Consider the following 14,423-nt stretch of genomic DNA (forward strand, 5'->3'; position numbering starts at 1 on the left):
CCCTTAGACTTTTAACAAAAATAGCCTTGTGTTGGATGTGACATCCCATAGAAGTACTACTTGAAATAGACTAAACCCTGCACTGAGTGTATACACATTTGCACATCTATATATGTCATTTCAGTAACTAGCTTTAAAGTGGTGGATGGAGTAAAGTGCATTATACTGTATGAAAACAAAGCCCACAGTTATCACATGCAGGACGGGAAATGAACTTTCACCAGCCACGCTGATTAACCGAGCACAAACCTGCTGAGACATTTTTACTGAAATGAGGTTTTATTTGAAATGAAAGTGGACTTATCAAAGATTATTAAGCTTATTATTCTGCCAACATGGATGACCTCAGACAATCACAGGCTGTTGTTAATTTCCCGTCCTGATAACATGCAAATAACACCACACAATGAAGGATATTTTTTTTTTTACTCTAAGTCAACATACAGTACCAACTTGGCTGCTAGTAACCTCGGTAGGGGTCACTTGTTAATGACATGAACACGTCACCAGTTTTAAAAACAGCAAAAAGGTTCCACTCGACTCACAGCAAAATACAGCAAATGGGAACACGGCTCACTGGGAGCCACACATCACAGGGATGACAGCAGACATGTAGCAGGTGTAAGCGTGAACTAGCTGCACTCCTCTTCTTTATCCACATTCCAGTCCAGCAGCAGGAGGAGGATGAGGAGGCCAAAGAGCCGGCAAACAAGGCTTTTTGTCCTGTAATGTTTAAGGCCAAAACACACACGGGACTCGCTCAGGACAAGGACCAGCAGCTGTGAGGGCTTCAAGCACAGCAGGAGCACGAGTGTGTGGGATTTCACTGCACGCTGAACTGACTTTTTCCTTTATATATATATATATATATATCTATATATATACACACACACATTAACCATTTATCCTCATCCACGTGAGCAATAAAAAAGCTGACAACTACAATAACCAGATGCATAATATACTGCTTTTACATGAGACCAGTAAAGCTAAGTAACAATTGTGAAAGCACATAGTGATGCACACACCGAAAAGAAATTAACTGCCCCAAAAAGAAGGGAAAAAAAAAAAAAAAAAAATTCAAAATTGAGCCAGGTGTATTAACATCCTCTTTTCTGTCCCCTAGCTTAGAAATAAGATCTGTAAACTGAAAAAAATAGGCATTAAAGATAAGACATCCAGGCAAAACAAAACAAATATCCATAAGGAGAGGATGTGTAATGGCACATCTGGCTAAGACGAGGACAAGACTCAGGTATGGCTCAAGGCTGTTTCTTTCATTTGAAATAGCGGTTTTTGTTAATGGGGCACTAAACATGCAGGCAAGCACGTCGATCACTCAGCCTGGGCAGGGAGCACTAAAGGCTAGATTAACACTGTGCGCAATTGCAGGCATTTCACAGCAGAGAAGAACTTCATGCACATGGGGATAAAAAAAAATTGCACTTAAAAATCATAAAATTAAAAAACCAAAGAGAAGAGCAGGACATTTCCGGGAGTTAAAATGAGGCTAATTGCAGTCTGGTTGCTGGAATTAAGACAGGAAATGTAAAAAAAACAAAAACAAAACTGAATCAGTTTTTGACCTGTATTGCAGCTGGACTAAAGTAACTAACCTGAAATGCAGAGGTGAAATATTGTCACATCTTCTCACATCAGCTCAGATTTTAGTGTTGTTAAAGTTACCGTGGGAAACGGCTTTGACCAGATCAATAATCAAGTTTCAAACCAAAGGGAGTTTTCTGCATCCCAATGGCAGGTGAACACATAATGAGGTAGAACAAAACCTTTTATGAGCATCCAATCAGAATGAAAACTGATCGCCACGGAGACTGATGATGTGCAGTGACTACTCCAAGCCTCCAGAGGGGAGTAAATAACCAGCTTTGACGTGACCTGACACACACAAACAGATACAAGCCACGGCTCTAACAGAGCAAGAAACACCAGCATTGCTTTTAGATGGAAAAAAATAAACAGAAGATACAGTTACTGCCTTTAGTGGCGCACACAGCTGTACTGTCCAGTGCAGCTCCTCAGCACTATCCTGCTTCAGGTCTGAAATAAAGACAAGACGTACGTTCTTTCTCATGTAGCTGCACCGTAATGATTTCTTTACATTTGTCCAAACTCTTACCACATTCCAGTTTGGTTAAACAACAATCATAGAAGTCTGATTTTATAAATCAAATTACGTAATTGTCAGAATAAAAAGTACTGAGCTGACACTTGGATCTGACTAATTTCCTTAAAATAATTGTCAAACAAACAACTAAAAAAGAACAAAACCAAAAAAAAAAAAAAAAAAAAAAAACACAAAAACAAAAAAACAAAAGGCTTCTTTGGACTTCGATTTAAATTTTGATTTTAGAAAGAAAAAAAAAAAAAAGTATGACTGACTAAAAACAGCATTTAACGATGAGGGAAATCAGCAAGAATGATTGCACTTGAGCCCCGGAATGAAAGGAAAGAAAATGTGAAGGAACAATAATCCCCCCACATACACTTTTCTCCACAATGAGCAACAATAAGTGTTATTGCTGATTCATACTGACTGATTCAGTCTGAAACTCAAAACATCTGAAATGTCATATGTGACCTACAGCGAATGTGGGATCCTTTAGAAAATTTCCCTTCTCCTTTAGAGGAGAGTTTGTGTGTGGAATGCTCAGCTTGGTCAGATGAGAGGACGCAGTGACATGCTGGACTCTTTTACGCTCCACTGTAGTTACAGCAGTGGGAAGTTTTTAACCACTTCTCAAATGATGCGTTCTCCGAAAACTCACCAGCAACAACTGCAGGTCACAGTTTAATGGATGTTAAAAGGATAGACAAATCTCTAGAGATCTGAAGATCTGATCTCACCTCATAAACACACACAGACAGACACACACACACACACACACACAGGTGGACAGAAATAGTCAAAGTTGAGCTGCTGTAGAGAAAAACTGCATAAGGGTGTTACAAGTAACTTTATACGAGTGTGTGTGTGTGTGTCTTCCATTCCCTGGACATTAAACCTGTGATATGATCTGCATGTTGAAGCTCGGGGAGCGTGACTGCTTATTAAGAGGAGTCCCTGGGGACAGAAGGTCCTGCGCCTCCTCTGGCCTGATCAGGTGCTCCTCCTTTAGGCTTATGGTGGAGTGGCGGTGGGAGCCTCCTGCTACAAGCCCTCCTTCCTTTCCAGAGCCTCCCGCTACCTCCCCTCGCTCATCCTCACCTCCGTTCAGGTTGAAACTCATGCAGTCAAAGGATTTGCTGGAGGACGTGCTGCCAGTCCGCACCAGCGTGGACCCTGCAGGGAAGCTCAGGTGCTTTTTTATGGGACTTAAGTGGATGGCCTCTAAGGTGATGCTGGCTGGGGGTGACTGCTGCCTCTGATGATGCTTCCTCTCAGCAATCTGGTGATCTGAAGACAGTTCGACCTGTTTTTCCGCCTCCCTCTCACGTTTCTTTTCCTTCTCCTTTTCTTTCTCCTTGTCTCGAGACAGGCGGGCCGTGATGGCTTTTTTGATGCTGCTACTGCTTGAGCTCAGGCTGCCGCCCCTTGGCCCAATGCCGCCGCCAGCCTTGGTGCCGCTGGGCTGGCTGCTGTTGGAAGCCCCTGAGGAGAAACCCTCATCTGGGTCGTTGACGTTGAAGGAATCCTCCCCGCCGCTCATGCCATCAGCATCTGGACGTGTTAACACACAGAAGAAAGCATGACACAGAAACAGTAATGTGAGTGAAGCCAAAGAAAGGTTGAGCTGATGCTGATAAATGCTATGATCTTGATCAAAATTGAAACTCTATTTAATCGTTTATTTGAATGGGACAGTGAATATTAATGAACGTACCAATATTGCTGTAAATATACCGGATATAGCAAAGTGCTAATTTCCATTCGTAGTCCAATAATGGAAACAAACCTAAATACGATGAGTTCTTTGCAACATATTAAAATTTCAGTCATAACAAACATCACATCATCATTCGAATATTGTCACTTTTTCATCTCTTTTCCACCACAGCTTTGGTTTATATGTAGATGTAAAAAGAACATTCACATGAAGGGAATCATTCAAACATGTTAAATCCATTCATGGCCTCACTTTGAAAGCTGAAAGGAAAAAAAAATTATAAACTGTTAGAAAAATAAATAAAAAATAATAATAAAAGCATATTACTGACATACAGTATGCAGGGTAAAGCCTGTCAAAAAAGAGACAGGTGATCAGCTGTCTCTCTCCATCATGCATCGTTGGGACAAGCAGAATAGGACGACAGGGAACCAAGGACATCACCAGAAAAGAAAAAGAGAAACTGAGAAAGGTCTGGACTGACATGCACATAACAGGAGAAGAAGCATGCTCTCCTTTTCCCCAATCCCTTGCTTCTCCAGTGCAGTGGCCACATGGCTGGCCGGTCGAGATGAGCCTGCCAATTAGTGGGGAGTGCTGAGGCGAGTCGCTTCACCTCATCAGATCGATAGCTCTCCAGTTAGAGCTGGCGGCACAGAAGGCTAAATGGGCCAGTCTGCAAGCCATCACAGACCCAAACCCCAAATGAATAGCTTTGGACTATAAGCTCTACCAACACAGCTGCAACTGGTGTTTGACTTGTTTGTTTTCATCTAAATGGTGATTCAATATTGAGGTTTAATGTATAAATCATAATGATGGGGGAAAAAAACATCAGCTGGTGCTCACAGGATATTAATAAGTAGATAAACTCTGAATGAACAACAACAGATTACACTGCGTACTATGCATCTAAACAAACCAGAAGACTTCTGGATCATATAGTAAACACTTTCCTCAAGTTATTTAAATAATTTAAAAGTGGTTCTACAAGCTACAGATTCATGAGGTGAGCTTAATGTTTCATACACTGCTTCTGGATTTGTGCCTAATTTTTGCTCAGTGAGTAATGACAATGTAAAGGGTCATATGTTATTCATCTTAGTTGTAGATGAAGCTGATCTTAACATCTGATAAAGACCAGATGATTTTTTATGTCACAAAAACATTACAATTTAGAGACTATACTTAATTTTTCTTCCATGTGCATCGGAACTTTGTAAATTGCTAATCAGAGCCTCTTTGCAGTAAAATAAATGAATAAATAAAATTTAAAAATAAATTAAAAAAAGCTATTCTTGTATTTTTTTTTTTAGTATGTGATGTAGCCAAGATAAATACCGCTTTTGCTAGTGGAAATTTTGCTACATGTTATATATTTTGCTGAGATGTCATTTGTATATCTTTTACACCTCAAAAATACTGAAATCATCCTCAACTTAAAGCAAAGAAAAATCCAAGCAACTTTACACACCAATGTGAGCTTAGAGTTGTAAAAACTGCCCCTTTAACGGCAGAAGCTTTAGAGTAGCTACGTATTACGTTCACTCACTTACAATTTTCAATGGGAAGAAGAATAGAAATTAACTTCAGCTTAGAAGGAGGGTAAATAATTAAAAAGAAAAATATGGTTGGAAAATTACTGTAGAGCAAAAGCAATCAGAATGTTTAAACATGCAAAACCACAAGTCACTGCTAATATTAAAGCAATGCAGCTCCAAACTAAAGGATGTTTGTACAGGTAGTTATTTCTGAACATCCAGTGATTATACACGGACAGTGGCTGATCAATCCTCTTTTGAAATAATCACAGGTCTCTCTTAACTGGGTGACTAATTTCAACATAAACACATTAAAGAACTTTTCCTGCACAGCTGCACTGAATAAAGTGAAAGATCACTGGAAGAAGACTGGATGGTGCTCAAACACCAAAAATAAGCCAGGAAATGAGCTGATCTTCAGTCTGACTGATGTTTCAAGATTTCAAAACAACCATGAATGAAAATGGACATGTCTACATGAGACCAGATGGTCCATACAGTCAATGGAGCAGCTTTTGTCTCTCAAGATATCAGGCACTGTTTGGTCTGTTCATTTGGCCTTGAAGCTAAAGATTCCAGAGTTGTGTGTTTTTCGCAGAAATTCCTGAAGCTTGCCGAGGCATGTGCATGCAGAGCTCGTTCCCACTCACTGAGCTGTGGTAAAGAAATGCAACGATGCTGGACTGGCACTGAGCGAAGCTGCTGGACTACAAAACAAAATGGACGATCTCTTTCTGCAGACTGGCTGCAGCAGATGGACAGTGTTAGGCTGAGGCCAAACATTTGGTGCTGTCAGACACAGAGGGGCAGTGCAGACAAGAAATCAGTAAGTCTATGCCAGCTTTTATCTATAATCCTCATTAAGATTGAAAAAAAAAAAATTGATGATATCAATTATCAGACATGTTGAGAAAGCCCAGATTTGAGGGTCATGTTGCAGGCTGGGTGCTAAACATGCTCAGTGAGTGACAAGGGGAGCGGTCTGAAGTTGAAGGAATGATGAGTAAAATAGAAAATGTGATATAACAGGCCCATGCAAAATGGCAGCTAGCCGCACTTCCTTCAACCCCAGAATAGACTCTTCCACTTAAATGCAGCAATGGTCTGGTAGTAGAGGGGTTGTTGGCTGAGGGTCTTATAGACTGGATGAGTTAGTATACTCTGGGGAAGTGAAGAGGCAGCAACAATGGGAACGGCAGAGTTAACTGCCTCAAGCTGAGGAGGAATAGGAGGAGGAGGAGGGTCGGGAAGATGAAGATTGAAGAGGCACCTCCTCCCGAGACCCTCTCTGCTCTGAGCGTCCACCCCAGTCCCCTACCCTCAAGTGTGATGGGGGGAATGATGATGCTGCTGCTGCTGTGGTGGCTGTGATGCCGCCCTCCTCTTTCCTCTTTAGCTGCAGGTTCCCAGGGAGGGTGGTGCTGGTTCTGGGCGAGGCTAGGAGGACTGAAGGTGAAGCTCAACTCTGCAGCGGTTGAGTAGTCAAAACAATCTGGGAGTCAACAACACAGATGAGGAAATGCGATTCTTTAGTAGCAGCAAGCGTTAACCAACGCGGGCCTATTCTTGGGCAAAGCATTTGTCTAAATTTAAGTGTAGCCTACAAAATTCAGAAAAAAAGGATTTCTAAGAAATGACGCTACCCCACCAAATGTCCATCTACTGGCTAAAATGGACCCAGCAGAATCTACAGGCACCATTTTATTTTGAGATTCTCTCAAACCGCCAACCTTAATCTTTATTGTTGATATAAAGCACACAAGACAAGCAAATAAAAAAAAGAGAGCAATAGGGAGCAGTGAGTGACACGAGCACCTAAACACAAACTAATGAACACAATTACAAAAATAACTGACATGAAAACACCATTTAGATGATGCTAATGGTGCAAAGGGTTTACAAAAAAACAAGTATCCTTCTCACTGTTGGGATAAACATCAGAGAAGTCTTTCTCACCAAAACGTTCCCTCTTGCGGCCTTATGTAAATATTAAAAAAAGGTAACAAACTGTAAAGTTACGGCTTAATCATAAGTAAAATGCTCCCTTTACCTGCACGACCTACCTTGGTTTCTACATTAGTAATGAATAAAACATAAACAGATTGTGATTTCTCTCCTGCACTGAAGACTGGTCCACTTCACAGTGTGCTGCAACCAAGATGGCAGATTTTTCTGCCGTTTCAAGTCTTTAACCTTACCCTCTCGCTTCCAGCGGTGGCGCCGTATGGAGGCGGTGGTGATTGCTGAGATGGATATACGGCTGATGGTAGGTGTCACCTCCACCTGGAGCACCTTGCGCCCCCGTGGCTCATCGGGAGCGCTTTCTGGTAGCGAGTTTTTCATGGCATTCCCTAGCTGAAGTAGACATAAAACACAGGTGCAAAATAATGAACTATTAATCAACTAAAGCCAAAAAGGTCTCTGAAAATTTTAAAACTTGATTATGTTCATGATCCAAATTAGTCTGCTGATGCTGATTTTTAACAGGAAATCAAAATGTTAATTTTCTTATCAAAATTCACAGTTATAAACATTCAGACTGCTTTTCTTTAACTTTATCCAGAAAGTGCTGTTGGTTTTACCAGAAGAGGCTGTGAGTAAAGCTCAAGCTGGGCCCGGTACACAATGTCTTCCAGAGCTTCTCGCCCCATCTCCCACTCCCCATTGTATCTACACAAAACAAAAACACCGGCATTTATAACATCATATTACAAACGTATTAGAGGAAACAGGAGACTCCAACAAGTTCCTTTAATGTCTGAGCCACATCCCTTATACTACAGTTATCTAGGTTATTTAGAGATGAAAGCATCCATCTATCCATTTATCTAATGTAAATGTATAATTAATCTGTAATGAGGTTTGAAAATGTGATGTGAATTCACAGCTAAATGTAGCTGTCACATGTTAAAATTATTTTATTATGTGTCATATTCCCACTGTAATGGATAGGTTACCAGTTACAGCTACAGATCATGAATGCATGACTCAGCAGAGCTGATTATAAGGTTGATGATATTCACAACCTGTTTATTAAGCTTGTATGTAACTTAGAAATGTACTACACTAAACAGTAAACATTACAGAGTCAAAACAGGTTAATCATTAAACAGGATACCGTGTCTATTTCAGCACCTAGGGGCATCCCCCAGGCAGTCCCTTTAAGTGTTGTTGGTCCTCAACCTCCTCCACCCAATATTTTTCTTTTATATATATATATATATATATATATATATATATATATATATATATATATAAAGAAACAAAAACATTTACAACAGACATAACCATCTGATCTCACTGATCCAGTCCTGCAAAATGCAACAATCACACAGCCTGGAATAAACGCTTCGAGGTTCCCTTTAGACTCCAGATCAAAAGGCCGAGATGAATGGGCAGATTTTTAAAAAAGAAGAAAAAAAAAAAAAAGGCTCTTTGATGTTTTGAGGCTGAAAAAGTGCCAGAATATGGTTTAAACCTGGTAAACAAAAAAAGCATGTTCCTTTCTTTTGCTTCTGATGTTCTGATATTCATACAGACCTTTCTTCATGTCCTCATGTGGCATTACTGTTACACATCATCAGCAGACATATTGACCTAAATCCCAGTGTCCTCTGTGTGAGCCAAGGTCCCTCTGCATGTGTGGAGCTGTGGATTCATGTTTGCCTGCCCTTCACGAGCACTGAGCTCAAGACAGCACTGAGGCATGGATTAATAATAAATAAAAATAATTATTTTAATTATAATAATAATTATTCTTTTCCTTTCACATATGCAAACACAAGGTTTTCTTTATTTTAATTTTAAATGAGCAGTACTGTTCACCCCAATCTCCTGATTGCTGACGTGTGACCTTACAGCAGCAATGAGGCAGAATGTTAACTCATTCTATTCCTGCCTTCCTGCCAGTACGCCCGTCATAGTAGTGATTCCAGTCACTATCATATCAGGAGATCTATCTCTGAGGACTACCTGTCATCAAGGAGCTATAATCAGCTTTGCAGTGACTGTCCTCGTAGGGGGATGAGATCACCTGCTCCCATAATACACTGCAGATGTAATCTGTGAATACAGTGGGAGGCCTCTGTCCTTGCTAGAGTGCCAGCTTATCCTTTGAGGAGATTTTCAATGCAAACTAAAACCATCTCATCATTGATGCTGCACTTACAATAACAGGACCTGTTAAACAACCTGACTGTAAAATGTTTAAGCAAGGTTTAAAACATATGCAATCATCTTCATTCTGATCATCTAACACTCTGTGTCACTTTCATCATTTATCTGTGTTTACTAGGATTCTGAAAACAGTATTTATATGTGGCATGGATAAGAAAACTACCGAATGAAGAGTGAATTGGCTTTTCAAAAACCAATTTATTTTTCTCAGAACTCGGTAGAGACCTAAAATATCATCCAGGTGGTCAGATGAACAATGTTTGTCATGCAAGTATAACTGAAGATTAATCTTTGTGCTTTCACATGGCAAAATGAAAAACAAAATAATTCAAAGATACGTACATGGCATGGTAAACGGCCGTCAGCATCTGCACCATGAATTCAGGGTCCAGCAGCACACGGTTGCAAGGTTCTCTCCAAAGTTTTTGCTGTTGCCGGGGGAAACCACATACGCACAGCCTTGGGGGGGAGGGGGGTATGGATCAGGAGGAAAAATAAGAGCGAGGGTTTTACTGATTAAATAACATTTCCACTAACTGAAGAAAGAAGCAGAGATCAGTCAAACCTGGATGGAAAAAAAAGGAACAAATGTTTATTTCCTGAGAAAAACTAACTGAAGAGGAGACACATCAAACTGTAAGCATGGAGAGCTAAATTTTAACTATTTTACATTGTAGAGGTGAGACAAAATTAGACAACAGGGAATCAAAAGAACGCTCAAAAGTCTTCGAAGCCACAGTTTGCTATCCGTCTAGACTGAGCTTGCTTCAGGCACCGTCTGTGTTCGCTTGCAGGAGGCAGGGCCTCATATCCTGAACAGTCTGTACGCAACAATCACTGGGCAGTGGCTCCACCACAGATCCTCATATTGTGAATTCCACATTGATCCTATCTCCAGGGCGTCCCAGTGTTTCAGACAGATTGAAACAAGTATCCAGCAGTTTGGTTTTCATTTGGAAAACCACATGAGCTGATTAACTGAGCTTTAATAAAATTGTCCTTCTCAAATCCTCCTTCAAAGAGAACGATGGGCCGCTGGGGTTAGTATGTGACTACAGGGAAGAGATGGTGATTGTGTCCCAGCCAAAGGGCAAATAAGTCATTTAAAATGTAGAAGAGGAGAGGGCGACAACTAATTGCATACAAAAAGAACAACAGGACATGTGCAGTAGATGTGTTTTTCTCACCGTGAGCTCATCCTGCAGACCGACTGATAGGAAGAAAGTGGCATGTAGACCACTGCTGAATTGTAGCAGAGCATGAGGAAACACAGCACCTCAAACCTGCAACCACAGTCAGAGACAAGCACAGCAATACAAACTCTTATTAGAATGCAGTTTACTTAGCTAAATAAAGAGAAGTCAAAATATTTCATTATATATCAAACCTACCTCAGCTTAAAATATGTAATCCAATTTAAACATCACAAAGAGTAATGGAGAGTTGAGCAGCTGTTAATTCATATGCTCGGCAAACCGTTTGAACAGGTCTAATGTTCAGTGCATTGTTCATAGTTGCATGGCCTAAATATACCGAATAATCACTTCTAAACTCTCAAGACACATCATATAAGTGATGAAAAGGTCGAAAGCACAATGGGTAAAACTCTGTTTTTGGTAAGATATTTAGCAATAATATTCCAAAAGTATGTAAGTGGAATGTTTTTATATTGTAAAGCTGGAATTAAGTGGGTGAACATGGGTGCCACTTAATCAACTAACATAACACTTGCATGAGATTTGGAAGCTGCGACTGACAGCTCTTCTGCAAGCCTGTTTAACTGAAAACTACCAGTAACTTCTTTATCTGCAAAAGTCAATGAAAGATTTAAAGAATAACTTCTGCTGTGTGAATAATCTTTCCTGATATAACAGATAGTGGTACTTAAATGATATCAAACAAACTATCGGTTTTAAATTAGTGGCTTTTCTTTGTCTCCTCTTCCGTTTTTTTACTTTCCTTTTTACTTTTCTTCATTATTCTCCTTTATTTCTGTCCCCTCCGGTCAGGTCCAGCAAGATTACATAAGTTCCATAATTCAAAATAAATAAATAAAATTAAAACAAATAAATAAATAAAAAGAAAATCTGATTATCAAGAGGAACCTTATACCCAAAAAGCTCCCCTTGGCAAAGCAAATATGTTCAGCAGCAGCCAGCCCATCATTCTGCTGCTACTATGCTGGACTGGATAAGTTAAAAAAAAAAAAAAAAAAAAAGTGGCTTTTACTGGAAATGGGTGTCAGCAGTAGACAACTAGGAGAAGGAGCAGGAGTATAAAGGCCATAACCGACTGTGCAGGGGAGTATATTATTAGTTGGAGTGAGGCTGCCATCTCTTAGGAGCTTTGGCTCTTCTTCTCATAAGCACTACCTCAGGCCTAGTCACACAAATGGATTTCCAGATAAGCTATGAGGCCTGGACTTGCTGCAATCCATCCACTATGTTTATGATGGTCTTTGTTCATGGCAGCCACGTCGCTCTGGACCATCTACAGGGTGACCAGTGTTATCTGTACTGCCCTCACGTGACAGCTTGGATGGCTGCTTCAGCATGTATGTCGCTGCAAATAAGCATGTGCCACGCTGCTAATTTCAGTGTAGCAGAGAACCATTTTCGGGCAGGATTTCTGGCATGCCTCATTACTATGCTGAGATTATCATTCATCCACAGTTGCAGAAACAGTGCGAGAGCCAAAAAAGCTCTTAGGCTTGCTAAGTCTACTTGTTCGAGGCTTTATCAAGGGTTATGATCTGATTACCTTAAGATTCTTTCTCGTTGAGCTATATCCTATTTAGGGCAAAAATAATATACAAGTGAGAATGAGAATATCCACAGGGTTAAAAATGGTATGTTGACGTCACATTTGTTTAGAGGCTGAATAGCCTCTTATGCTGTTTGCACTAAATCTCACTTTCATCTGTTAAGAAGTGTTTTAATTCATGTGGTACCTGTTCTGTGCAGTGAAGGTCTCTCTCTGAGGGTGGAGGCCGCTGTACACCACTCTGATCAGGTCATGTTGACATAGAGCTCCCTCTGTCAGAGCCATGGACCCCAGGCTAGAAGGCTACACAAACAAACAAAAAGTATATATATTATTTTGCAGTTACATTTTTATCAACAGCTTTGTCTGTTTATTTAAAAGGAAGTAAAAATAGCACATCGCTAGCTTAGCTGGGCATAAATGGGGAACTGCTATGGTAAGTGCTCACATTTTTTCCCTCCATTTTTAAAAGTTGAATCATTTCGCTCCTGAGCTGCTCCACCAAGTCTTCACCTTTGACTGGACCATGCAACCTCTGTCATCTCTCTGCTTGGCTTAATTGTTGCTTTTAAGGTCTAATATTACATTCTTTTAAAAAAACTACAGACTGTACAACTCTTTGGTCAAAATCAGCAATTTTCAATTATCTTTTCATCTTCTTTACACAACATTAAGTTCTCAATTCCACTTTAGTCCCTTTATATGTCTTAATCCTTTCTTCTACTGGAGACACCCTGCTATCATTAAAAGGTTATACACACCGTTGCCTCAATTGAATGACAAACCAACTCTGCTGGGTAAATTTCCCACCAACTGTCCTTAATTTCTATTTCATCTGACCATCATAATATTTCTTTAGCACACAGACCTCTGCACAGCCTCAGAGTTCCCATCTTCTGCCACCACTACCCCTGCAATCATTAAGTTTCTTTTTGCTGCCATATTATTACTGACAAGTATGCACTGTCCTGCATTATGACAGACCAGAGACACAACTCAACATGAAGTGCAACAGAAAGAGGAAAAGACGCGCATAATGACAGTATGAACTCTAAAACCATGTACAAATAAGGTCATATGATGCTTCTATCAGTGGTATGCAGAGCAGGGGTCACCTTTGAGTAATTTTGCAAAAGGAGCAAAGAGAAGATGCATAAAAAAAGAGGGAAGTGAGGAAGAGAGGAAGGTAGACTGGGGTGTATTTTATTGCTGGAAGCCTGGGGATAAGGCCACGTGAGGCAGAGCCACACTACAGTCACAGAGATTTGCTTTGCTTTTTATACACACAAATACATGTAAGATCCCTCCCTTCCTGTGCTTACTTCATTCTCTCAGCATGTAGGGAAGAGCTTCTGAAGCTTATAATTACCATGATAAATCACGTTCAGCAAACACCACAAACTCTAATCTCATCACCATTCACACATGTGCACAGATGGGCAGCGACTGAGGGCTGTCGTGTTGTATGAAAATATTCACTGTACGCTTTGGGGGGTGAAAAGAGCCAAAAGATCTGGACATTAGCCCAAAATGATCAGGGGTCAAAATATTCTGTTAAACATTGAGTTAATGAATTCTAGGTCTAGACAACAGTACATAACCGCTGTGTCCCGTTTCTGTCAGCAGGTCAATTGAGCAAGGGTGGACAAACCCTGCATGACAGTGATGCAAAGCAGAGTGAAAGAGGAATCGATGAAAGTCCAAGTGCTCTCATTTTAAATTCAGAGAAATCAACATGCACATGCATTATTAAATGCTCTTTATAATTAAATCTTTGAATAACAGAGACATTGCTCTGGAAGACAGGGACTACTAACTCAGCTGAGCCCTTGAGGTGAGGTTAATAAAAATAAACCTCTTATAGCTTTGGGACACAATAGAGGCACCATCTTTCAAATAGCCATTTCAATGACCCCCTGAGATGTGACGAAGGTAGGAAGTGGTTAGAAACTAAAGAAAGTTGCATCACAACATGGCAGAAAAGAACAGTTAGGAGTCCTACCTCATGATAGATTGATGGTTTTGACAGCGATGGGATCGTGAAGGAAAGGAGCTTGCTGTTGCCATCTTTGTCAACAATTTCCTGCAGAGACAAACA

General features: G+C 40.4%; 1 protein-coding gene across 2 annotated transcripts in view; it reads right to left on the minus strand.

Moving 5' to 3' along the window:
- Positions 1-2,346: 2,346 nt before the first annotated feature.
- Positions 2,347-14,423, minus strand: part of LOC121649840 (protein FAM126B-like) — a 40,306-nt gene continuing 28,229 nt past the window's right edge. The window contains exons 6-13 of one of the 2 annotated variants that reach the window (XM_042000941.1): positions 14,328-14,408; positions 12,513-12,628; positions 10,750-10,845; positions 9,905-10,021; positions 7,969-8,056; positions 7,585-7,741; positions 6,705-6,878; positions 2,347-3,679 (exon numbers count right to left, since the gene is read on the minus strand). In XM_042000941.1, coding sequence (XP_041856875.1) covers positions 3,018-3,679; positions 6,705-6,878; positions 7,585-7,741; positions 7,969-8,056; positions 9,905-10,021; positions 10,750-10,845; positions 12,513-12,628; positions 14,328-14,408 — 1,491 coding nt within the window. In that variant the 3' untranslated portion in view covers positions 2,347-3,017. The remainder of the gene's footprint in view (positions 3,680-6,704; positions 6,879-7,584; positions 7,742-7,968; positions 8,057-9,904; positions 10,022-10,749; positions 10,846-12,512; positions 12,629-14,327; positions 14,409-14,423) is intronic. The other variant, XM_042000942.1, reaches the window with a different exon arrangement.

The sequence above is a fragment of the Melanotaenia boesemani genome, chromosome 12, assembly GCF_017639745.1.
Source record: "Melanotaenia boesemani isolate fMelBoe1 chromosome 12, fMelBoe1.pri, whole genome shotgun sequence".
Classification (NCBI taxonomy): Eukaryota; Metazoa; Chordata; class Actinopteri; order Atheriniformes; family Melanotaeniidae; genus Melanotaenia; species Melanotaenia boesemani.